The sequence below is a fragment of the Helicoverpa armigera genome, chromosome 16, assembly GCF_030705265.1.
Source record: "Helicoverpa armigera isolate CAAS_96S chromosome 16, ASM3070526v1, whole genome shotgun sequence".
Lineage (NCBI taxonomy): Eukaryota > Metazoa > Arthropoda > Insecta > Lepidoptera > Noctuidae > Helicoverpa > Helicoverpa armigera.
The window spans coordinates 7103946-7115944 of record NC_087135.1 but is presented as its reverse complement, the minus strand read 5'-3'; the positions used below and the strand labels follow the sequence as shown (position 1 = coordinate 7115944).

General features: G+C 35.4%; 1 protein-coding gene across 1 annotated transcript; it reads right to left on the bottom strand.

Moving 5' to 3' along the window:
• Positions 1–708: 708 nt before the first annotated feature.
• Positions 709–9789, bottom strand: LOC110379802 (uncharacterized). Its single transcript, XM_064038553.1, has 4 exons — positions 9648–9789; positions 7970–8204; positions 3066–3155; positions 709–2571 (listed from the first exon to the last, which is right to left on the bottom strand). Exons 1-4 carry the CDS (start codon positions 9648–9650, stop codon positions 1367–1369), a joined length of 1533 nt encoding a protein of 510 aa, XP_063894623.1. The 5' UTR covers positions 9651–9789; the 3' UTR covers positions 709–1366.
• Positions 9790–11999: the final 2210 nt, after the last annotated feature.

The window sequence follows — 11999 nt, the reverse complement described above, 5'->3', positions numbered from 1 at the left end:
AATTTCAGATCGGTACGACCATTCGAAGATATATTATATAAATATAGATTTTAGTTCGTTTTAGTTCCTTAGGGGTATAAATTTACATTGGGTATTTTACACCTTCATTATTTTGAAACCGACTCACACTTGGCCATTTTCAGATTTTTTCCTTTACCTTGACATAAAGACCTACCTCCATGCCAAATTTCAAGTCAATACGACCATTGGAAGTGGTCTAGGTTTTTGATGAGTGAGTCAGTGAATCAGTGAATCAGTGAATAAGTGAATCAGTCAGTGAGTGTATAGTAAAAATAGCGATTTTCTGACGTCAATATCTCAAGACCTACAATAGGTATATTAATGAAATTTTGTATTTTAGATAAGTGAGGGGGTCTCAACAGATACTAGAAATTTGATATGCGTAAATAAAATAGATTTTGAGTTACAGGGGGGTCGAATTTGGCCCGAAATGGTTCGTGTAATATAACCCACGGCCGGTGTGTCGCTTTTTTTGCTCGAACTTGGCGGACACACTGCCGTGTGTCTAGATGAAATCCCACCCAAAACAAAAATGTGAAAGACTGCCAAGTTCGATAATATGGGAATGCTTCGCCTATAAAAGAAGTGAGATCTGAATAAGAACCAAGTTCCATACACATACCTCAGTTAAAAATAGTTACTTTTTAATGATGATTACTTGGCAAGTTTTAATAGAAAATTAAATACTTGATTCATTGCGTTTAGTAGGTTTATAACAAGGTGTATGAAAACTTGCCAAGTAACATCATTAAAAAGTAACTATTTTTAACTGAGGTATGTGTATGGAACTTGGTTCTTATTCAGATCTCACTTCTTTTATAGGCGAAGCATTCCCATATTATCGAACTTGGCAGTCTTTCACATTTTTGTTTTGGGTGGGATTAAATATACCTACACGATACAATGTCATACCTAATATTAGTTGCGTATTTTTTTTTAGGTTTATCATTAAACAATGCAGAACAGCTTTAGTCTGTTTAAATAATTTATCTACATCTTATTTAATAAAGGGCAAAAGATTTTTGTGTTTCTTTGTTTGCACCCAAAAGGCTCCAAAACTACTGAGCCCATTTGAAAAAATCTATCACTGTTGGGAAGCTACACTATTCCATTACCATAAGTTGTATTTTGTCGGATACAGTGACAAATTTCTCCGGGACGCGGGTGAAACCGCGGTGAAGCAGCAATTAGGTAATATAGTAATGCGTAAGATAAAAAATAATTCAATTAGGTAAGAACCTACAATCAGTCAGTTTCATACTCTTTTCACAACAAATGGACAAAATGTGAATCGGTTACATCTACATATAAGTGTTACACTAACACAATAAAAACAAAAAATACGCTATTTGATAAATTTCACTTTTAAGCTTGCTTGTTCTTTAAGTAATTCATCTTGTTCCGGATTACTTAGGCTGTGGTACTTTTGTAATGCGTTTTTTATGCTGTTAGTAATACGCTCCTTGTCTGCCTTATCCATATTATTTTCACGCCCATACTCTTTGGCATAACATACCAAGGTCTCTCTTGCTTTCACATCCAGACCTGGCCTGGCCTTCAAGTTATTCATGCTACCACGTTTGGGAACACTACCGGTAAAAGAACAAACGAATAAAGCTTCCATTTTAAAAATTTCTTTAAGCAGAGCTCTGGCCAATGTTGTAGCATCTTTGCTTGTCTTTTTGCATTCATTGAGACCTTCTTCGGAAACATAAACACCTGTGTGTGGTATAAGTTCTACAAGACCTGGACACGGCCCTGGATATAGAATAGTCCATTTAGTATCTCCAGTACTGTAACGTGATGCATCAAACGGTGGCTGTGATTCAGAAAATTTTTTGAATCTTTCCTTATCGTCTTTCGACTTCTTCTCTGATACCTTCGATACTTCTTCCTTGACTTGTTGAAAGTAATTGACTGCATTGTCTAAAATTGACATCGTTTTTTTGAATGAATCATTAAACTCGGTATAAAAGTTTCTGCATTGATTATGAACTTCGTCATTAATTTGACATAGGTTTGTGTCCGAAATGTCCACATCGTCATTTTCATTATTGCCAGACGGTTCAGACTGATTTGATCGATTACTTTCAGAAACCTTTCTCTTAGATTTTCCTTTTTTTACAGTCGATTTATTTTTTGAATTTATCTCATAGCCAGGAACGTAATCTGAATCTGAAGAATCATCAATATGGCGATAATAGCCGTCAGGCTTAGACGACTGAGCTCGAGCAGATCTTCTTGATGTTGTGGGAATATCGTTATCTTCATTAGATATACTTTCAGATTCTTCAGCTTCAGATTCTTCAGTGTCAGATTCTTCTGATGAACTTGACGAGGATGGCGATTCATGTCGATCACTATCTTTACCTTTCAAGAGCATTTTCATTAGTTTTGATAGTTGCAATTTAAACTCATCATCTTTGCTTCTTTTGGCTTTAGCTTGTTTGTTTTGCGTCTTATCGCCAGAATCAGTTTGTTTTCGTTTGCGTTTAATTTTTTTCGAAGATGATTTTTCATTTTCAAAAGTAGCTTTTGTTTTTTTATTTTCTGCAATAAAAAAGTGTACTCAGTTCAGTGAGATTAGTAATATTATATTAAGGTCCGTTTTCACTGTTTACCGATAAAGTGTCAGTTGTTTATCGAATATTTAATACTATCTGCTTAATAAAGGCTGCTTACAACTAACGGGTAACTGGGTTGACGAGGTCAGATAGGCAGTCGCTTCTTGTAAAGCCCTGGTACTCAGCTGAACCCGGTTAGACTGGAAGCCGACCCCAACATAGTTGGGAAAAGGTTTGGAGGATGATGATGAATAAAGGCTGCTTACAAATTCTTTCAGATATCGCTATCTGAGACCTGTGAAACTATAACTTATAGTTTATCTGACAGATAAGTCCTGATAGGCTATCATAAACTTTATCAGTAACCGGTGAAACTATCCATTATATATCGTCAAGTAACAAAATAATTAATCTAAATATGATAGATAAGTAGGTATACATGGAACTATGATATTGTGTCTTCTCTAAGTTGTTAATTACCTGGTTTACTTTTCTCTGACTGATCTTCAGTTTTATGTTCTTCTCCAGAGTTTTTGTTTTTCAGTACTCGAAAAGCGTCTTCTTGACATTCTATAAAAATTTCGTTGTTGTTAACACAAATAAATAGGTAGGATACCCAATATACATAATACAGTGTCCGTAGATATTTAAATACTAAAATTAATTTAAGTAAAATTATATTTTGATAGGAATGCTGTTGTCCTATTGTATATTTCCATATATCGTAGGATATTGGTAGTAATATTATTATACATTGAAAGATTGTGAGAATGTATATTTGTTATTCTTTCTGCTTTTTTACACACCACGCGAGCGAAGCCGCGGGAGGAATTTAGTTATAGTATATAAATAAATTGTAAGTATTACGTCCATAGTTAGTTTAATTTAGATAACTTTTGTTTATTTTGTCAACATATACTTAACATCCTAAAAACCATTAGGGTAAAGGCGGGATAGATGCCGCAGTGGGATAGATGCCCCATTTTTAAAAAACCTAACTTCCCATGCTCGCGATTAAGAAACAACCGTTTAATTAGAAGCCACAAGCACCCCGCACCTAAGTTAGCCACGCGGTGTCGAGGGGTGGGGTCGAGTTTCGCTCGTGTGTGAATTCATCTCCGCGGCGAACTTAAAGCGAGCGTAAAATTTTTAAAGGTGAGTATTTGCTGTTGTATAACTTTATAAGTAGATATTAATTCCGTCAATTTTTTTATTACGTATGTATATTGTTTCATGAAGTAGTTTCATTTTGATGTAAATAGTTGCTCTATTGTATTTATTTATTTAAAAAAATACTAGGGCATATATCCCTGTCAAAAAGGATAGTTGCCCTGATTTTTTACGGTATAGGTGCCCCTAGGGGCGTCTATCTCTCCATACACCACCATACACCTGAATGTATTATAAGTGCTTTGAATGTATATTTTTAATATATTTTTGTGTTTTTTTTTTATATTTTTAATGTGTTTATGTATAGGTATTTACACTTTTTATTGATTACGAATAATTTACAGTTCAAACAGTGAAGATGAAGACAATTCACCTAAGAACAAAGTTAAGGGAATGAAAACTAAAGGTTTGCCGGCAAAGAAGACTAAAAGAGATGGACAGGATGAGCCTAAAGATACAAAAAAAATACTGCATAGAATGCTTTGAAAACTGTGAACAAACAAAGTCTAAATCCGACTGGATTCAATGTGTAATGTGTCAGTACTGATTACATGAAACCTGTACACTTTTCAGACATTTTCTCGAGATGTGGAAAACTTAAAGCACTGTCCGGTTAAATATTATGATGCTAAGTATATTGTGTTATTTTAGTTTTTTAAGAAAAAATGATTTTTATGATTTTGCATGTTGAAACTAAATAATTAATATTTTATAATAAGGGTTTAAAATACATTATTTTTGTTGAACAAATACTTTTAGAATTTTATTGTGTTAATTTTAATTAATCTGATAATGAATATAAAAAGATTTAAAAAACTGCGAAATACTTTTCATCTATACATATAATAAATCTGTAGAAAAGTAATTTTTGTACATTGAAGAAATTGTCAAAAAAAATAGCCAGCATGTTAAAGGATAACTAATAGAACCCATTTCCATCATTTTTGTCATTTTTGTCTGTTTGTCTGTTTGTCTGTTTATCTGTTTGTTCGTTCGGGATTCACGTAAAATCTAAGAATTCAATGCAGACAATGCTTATATACAAAAATTCTACGTAACTTGGGGTATTACTTAGTTTTTGTTTCATCGAAATCGATTCACTCTATCAAAAGATATGACTAATTTTGTGAATTCAAGATGTAAAATATTACGACACGCAATCTGTTTGTCAAAACTGTACATTTGAATGTTGTACTCATATTAATTGATCGGCCTATTATTAACCTTTACACAGAAAATCACACCTTCATAAGTAACTTCGGAAGAAAAAAAAAATATGAAAATTTTGTTTAGCCAAGGTTAAAGTATGTAGCTCCATCTGTGGTAATCTGTGTTAAATAAAATACATAAAATTTGTCAAAGGAGCGAGGTGGTAAATGACAATAAATTACCATACATTCTTTATAGAGGATTATTATTTCAACAGATGGAGTTGGTTGTGTATTTTCCGTAATTCACCATATTTTAACACGTAGTGTAATTTTTCGATAGACATTTCAATAGTGTTTGTCAGTTTGCCGTGCCACATCAAAATCCAATTATAATTATTACCTTGATGAAAGGAAAATTAATAGTTCTCAGCCAAATTTAAAACGGTGCCATCTAAATTATTTTTTGAACATTATGTCAAAAATGATGACTTTAGTATAACAATTAATTATCATTTAAAGTTACAGATGGAGTTCATATCAGGATTTTTTCATAAACATAGTTTAGCTTATCTTCCACTAATGTGGTGGCCTTAAAACAAATTACTTTGAGTGAGTAGTATTAAGTAGACCTTAATTATTTTTTCTGATGCAAAATATGTAAACTTAATCCTAGAAGAAAGGAGGATCTGTCTCTCGCAAGCGCTGCTAAGCGTGAGGTAGGTGGGTAATGTAGGATTCTGTAGCTTTAAGAACAAGCCCAGATACAAAGTGCAGATAAGAAATGGGAGCTTTCTCGATTTAATACCATACACACGTAAAATGCTTTATGCGTCTGAAAACGTACAAATTGCGCGTCGCATACCAGAGACATGCTTACTTTCAACTTCTGATCGCAAATACACTGGTCACGATTACGAACAGTCTCAGTAAGACCCGAGCCAAATCTAAAAAACACCTTTTATATAAAACTACGTTTGATGTCATTCAATCACAAAGACAGAATTTTTTGCTGTTGCAAATCCTATCCACCTGTATCCTATCCTAATCCAGCATGCATTGCAGGTGTGCATTGCACAAAAACCAATGGTATCCTATTCGAGAAGTCAAAAGAGTCGACCTGCCAACGTCAGCTTCTGCGCTAAGCAAGTGTTCTTAATAGTACCATCAGAATTACATTCATCGTTGAATGAGGTGAATAAATTTTCAGAAACCACAATAACAGTAGGAGCCAAAGCATATGATTGCTTCATAGAGCTCTGATTGACCCCAGGTGACCAAGTCAGGTCTGATTTGTTCGGTCATCAGATCTTTGAAAGTGTTTCGGTGGATACTTACTGTCGTCCTGTGTGACACAAAATATGGTATACTATAAACGTCCTCCGCAAGAGCGAAATTTTCCCGGTGTGCGGTAGTGACGCACAGTATACAACACTTATGTTTCTTTCGATTTGTTGGGTCCACCAAGAAATGACAAATTGCAAGCGTACATTTTGAAAATCTTGGCAAAACTGCAGGTTTCAAATACAAACACATGAAGTGGACTCTCACAGATACGTACATTTAGCCTATTCGTGAACTAATGCAAACATTTCGGTGGAGTCCCGGCTTAGGCCTCCCCCACATTAGGCGTGCGCGATCCTCGGGCGTGTGAGTAGCGCGGGCGCCGCGCGTGCGTCGCGAGCGCGTTGCGTGAGCGTCGCGTTTTGCTGCCCTGCGGCATTTACCTACAGCGCGCTCGCGGCGCGCACGCGCCGCTCTCCTTGACGTTTAACTGCTAAGGCGTTTAGCGGGCGGCGGGGATAGCGGGTGAAGGGGTAAGAACGCAACTCGAGCGCCGCGTGCTCGCCGCGAGCGCGTCGCTTGCACTCTTCACACATGCCGCAGGGCAGCAAAACGCGACGTTCATGCAGCGTGCTCGCGACGCCCGCGCTACTCACACGCCCGAGGATCGCGCACGCCTAAGGTGGGGTCAGCCTTACCATAGTGAGTAAGTGCACAGAAAATCCCCGTCATACAAGTGTTTCTCCCCAGTAGTGAAACTATCCTACCCTATGCGCCTGCTGATGATGATGACTCATTTTATCATCCATCCAGCTATTCCCCAACTATGTTGGTGTTGCCTTCCAGTCACCGAATCTATTTGAGTACCAATATCTTGCTTGGAGCGACTACCTATCTACCTATCTTCAATCCAGTCTCACTACACAAGACGATATCCATGGTGAAACTGACAGACTTTCTGGCTTCTGATTAGTCGCAGCAGCTACACAAAATGTGCAAATGACAGCTTTGTCAGACTCAAAGCATATAGACATAGATTATAACTGTTTCCTGTGAAAATTACTTACGCACCATACGTAATAATTTTCCAAATTGGCTGACTAGATCCAGAGATATTCACAACGTCACAAACTTTACTTCTTTTGTTTAGATAAATGGTCACATCCACAACACAACCTTGATCAATGAATCTATGCGACTGCTAAGTGCTAATCCTAATTATACTGTCACGTGAAAGAATGCACCTACGGGATAAGTAGTATTTTGACTATTTTATATTGCCTACGCAGACGAAGTTGCGGGCAACAGCTAGTTTCAAATAAATTAAAGTAAAATGCCCTTCATACTGTTTAAGTATGAAGGGCATCTATCCCGCACCGTAGGCATCTATCCTCGCTAGTATTTTCAAGGTGGGGCAACTATCCATAGGGGTAGGCATCTATCCCCAAAAATCGAGGTCTACAAAAAGCTAAAATCTGCAAAACGTGTAGTATATAGGTCCAAAAAGACAAATCACAAATAAACATAAAGGATTAAACTAGTTACATTCATAGGTGTTATTACTGTAGAACCAATATTTATTAAGTTATAAGCATATTTCAAAAAGTGGGGCATCTATCCCGCCTTTACCCTATAGCTGAAAATTAGAGGGGAAATAGCTTACACACGGTAGAAGGTCATAAGTAGGATAGTTTTTGCCACCACCCGGCTACGGGAAGCAGTTATCTCGGGAAGCGGGTGAAACCGCAGTCGGAAGCTAGTCATCAATACTATCGAACTTACCCGTTTTATGTACCACTTCGCCAAACAATGTAGGCCATCTTTTATCCAAGGATTGGTTAATGAGTCTTGCAATATTATCTCTTTGTTCGGAAGGATATCCAAACACCACGTCGTCATTATCACAGTCTTTCACCTTTATCCAAGTCTTCGGTATACATACATATTGTTCAAGGCCATCATTTCTCTGGCTCAATATTTTTATAACCACAAATTCCTTGTATCCGTGCGCCATTATCTGTGAATTAACAATTGTTTAATAAAGTTAATCTTTATTTTCATGATTAGTGTTCTAGTGTGGTCAAGATTTATTTATTTGATTAAGATAACATACGACTCTTGCAGTCGTCAGAACTTAGAGTGTAGTGTAGTAATGTGATTTTAAGTTATCATAAAACATGACATTACACGACCTAATTAATACAAGCATAGCCCACTTTCTATAATACCAAATCCAGAGTTTGTCCACCTAAAGTGAGCCTCATACAACATTTATCTACTGACACTGACACTCAAATTCCGACCTTGCGACAAACGCTAGTTATGCTACTCGGAAAAAACACACGTGCACTAATATGCGATCGTCTGCATGCATGTTGATTTGTATGCAGAATATTCTGGAATTTCACGAACGATTCGCCCGGGTCAGTACCTATTACGTCATCTCATGATTAGGGCGCCCACTCATTGCAGCGCTTCGGAAGAAAGTATTGCAGGCTCAACTGATCCATCGTCAATCAATCGATTTTTTCAGCCCTCGATCAAATTTATACAGAATTTTGGTAAAATATTTTCTCATTTATTACTGCAGCTACTTTGATATCCATTTTTGTAATAAATTTACATAATGACCATTATTATGAAGTAAATAAAAATTCGTTAAAATTTTATTTTATGTAGTAAGATTTAAGCATAGGTATATAGGGACGGACGGTCAGCGACAGCGGCTTTGCCTACAAAGTGATAGAAAGTATGTATGTATATACCTACCTAGAATCGGTATATATTTTATTGTTTGCTCGTATGTAAGTATATAAATCGATTGTACAAGAATAAAAATACGTTTGTTTATAAATCTAATTTATAACCACTTTGATACGGTGATGCTAAAAATAACCTATGAATTGCCTAGCGATAAGGAATTTGATCATACTAAATGTTTACATTTAAATAATTTATACCTATAGGTACGGGTGATATTGATTGACGCTGATTCGCATGTCGCAAGCTCGATTAGCACATGATGGAAATTGTAACACAAACCTAACTATCGTAGATGTATGAATATCGTTATTTTATAAAATGAAATTTATCTCAAAACATTAAAATTTATAGGTATTGTTATTGTTTGGAATGCCTCGAAATAATAAATAAAAATATTCAGAAATGATTTCTAGGCACAGTCAACTTGTTTCCTACACAGTACACAATGTCAGTATTAAAAACAAAAACTAGAATAAAATTAACATTGATATAGCACCGACACCGACGAAAATAGTTTATCGCTCAGGGATTCCCCGCCGCAAAAAAACAAGCGCGCCTCAAGGTCGGGACCTCATATCGTCGTAATGGGAGCGGCTTAGCAGCCATTTAAAAACAGATTCGTGCCAAAACTTTATGAATATGTAAATAAAAACATGGACAAAAAATCATGCTCAAAAATTAATATACATGAGCTTACCATAATCAAAATTCTGTTATACAAAACAATTGTATTATATTTTTAGTGGTAATATTGTTTGATACACTTATTAGAGACGTGGCGGCCGACTCGGCGCGCGCCGATTACTGAGTGCCGATCTGCCGAATGATCACGCGTCCTTTTCTTGCAAAACTTTAGTCTGGACGGCTTTGGCCGTTGCCGTTGTGATCGTAATGCGTAGTATATTATTACGCCTTTGTTTTATGTCAAAGAATTAGAAATAAGAGCCGCCATCTATACTATCTATATTCTATACTAATATTATAAAGAGAAAAAATTGTTTGTTTGTTTGTTTTTTTGGTTGTAATGGATAAACTCAAAAACTACTGGACCGATTTTTAATATTTTTTCACCATTAGAAAGCTATATTATCTGCGAGTAACATAGGCTATATTTTATCCCGGTGCGGGCAGTAGCTCCCACGGGACGCGGGTGAAACCGCGGGAAAACGGCTAATAAGATATATTTTGCATTAATCTACTAACATTGTTCCTCTCATTCACAATCTTAATATGTAACTAGGTACCTAGGTACCTATAGTTTTTTTGATTCTGCGCGTTATCTACTACTCTCTTACTCGTCTACTTATAAGAGTGTTGTTGATATTTTTATGTATTATTATATGAATTGAATTAAGCGGTCTTCAATATATCTTCAATTGCATCAATCGAAGAGAGTCAATAGAAGAAATTGTTACAAATATCAATCATAAACAAAAATACCTAATTGAGTTTATTTTTTACGCTTTGAGTAGATAGTTATAACATGAGTTGCATAATATCGTTCTAATGCTAGACACTGCTAAGGTAGGTACTAGACTATGTACCTACCTTAGTAGTTGTAAACATTTAGGTACAAAGTTCCCGCGAAATCCAAATTGCGGGGAATCGAGCCAAAGTTTGTTGACTTCCACGAAACGGACTCTGTAATCACCGCTGGCATTGACATTATATCAAACTCGTGTTTACGTCATCATATTAATACAGATTGTGCAGAACTTAAAGAGAACTATGTGTATTCACTACTTTAGGCGTAACTTCAGATAGATATAATGGAACCTTAAAAAGTGAAGACTCATGATTTTTTTTTTTTGGTTTTGATAACTTGCAATGAGACTACAGATTTTTTGGACACTATTACCAGCGGTTTCCATCCACGTCTCCTGCACCCGGATAAAAAGTGCCAAGTCGTTTCTTATACCGAATTACTTGATAGACATAGTTAATTTCGGAGTTGCCATAGGTATTAGTATGGATTACAAATATTGATTCGATGACGCATTTAATTTTCACCTCAGACTGTTTCAGTTAGCTAGTCAGCTCGGGCTTGTGCTTCAATGAAAAATTAAAAATCAAATATCGATATGATGATTTAAAAATTAGGTAAATTGAGTCTTTATTATGGTAATTTAACTCCCTTTCGGCTTTACGGATAGCATTGTAACACGTTGTGTAAATAAATAAATAATAATATCGGGACACCTTTTCATACACGGTCGTTTAGCCCCATGGTAAGTTATTATACAATGTGTCCCGGGGATAAGTGACCGCCCGAAATTTTTTGAATATTTGTACAAAATTAAGGATAATTTCCTTTATATTTGGGACTTACCGCCTTTGGTTTTTTTTTAATGATTTTTAGTAAATACTGTGACGTGCTGCAGTTTTTTTAAGATATTTCCTAAGTTTTACATCTTTTAAATTCTTTTTCTTTATTGACTAGCCGACATCATAGTTTATCAATTAAAATTATCAAACATAACAAAAATGTAATAAAACATTTATTAGAAAAAAAAGAAAATAAAAATTCAAAGAAAATAACGCCTTTTTTTCAGTTTTTTCAAAATAAATCCAATAAATGCCCCCTTAATATCACTTTCTTTTAATTTATTAATAAACTACATGATATTTCCTACAATAGCTCACAACAATGTTTGCTGCTATTTCAAACAAATGCAAAAATACAGTCAGTTGAAATTTGAAAAAAAAGAGCAAAGCCTGTTATTAACAGGCCTGACAATAAAATTTTTTTAATGATTTTTTTCAAAAATATAAATGAAATTATCCTTAATTTTGTACAAATATTCAAAAAATTTCGGGCGGTCACTTATCCCCGGGACACATTGTATAACTTGTGTTATGGGTGCCAACACAACTGATAAATTACATATAGCTACATATAAACATATTTATCAATACATATTGTATGTAACAGGTATCATGCTATTGCTAACAAAGTCTCATTTAAAGTTATGGTATTTCTCAGTGGCCTACCAATCAAAGGATGACGTCACGACCCACGTATTTTGAAATTCAATCACCGTTTTCTTTT

What these genes read in the sequence shown, in the direction of transcription:
- LOC110379802 (XM_064038553.1), bottom strand. An exon ending in CGAAGTGGTACATAAAACGG is followed by an intron (nt 3,156 to 7,969) that starts GTAAGTTCGATA and finishes AAATTTTTATAG; the next exon opens with AATGTCAAGAAGACGCTTTT. An exon ending in GTCAGAGAAAAGTAAACCAG is followed by an intron (nt 2,572 to 3,065) that starts GTAATTAACAAC and finishes TTTTTATTGCAG; the next exon opens with AAAATAAAAAAACAAAAGCT.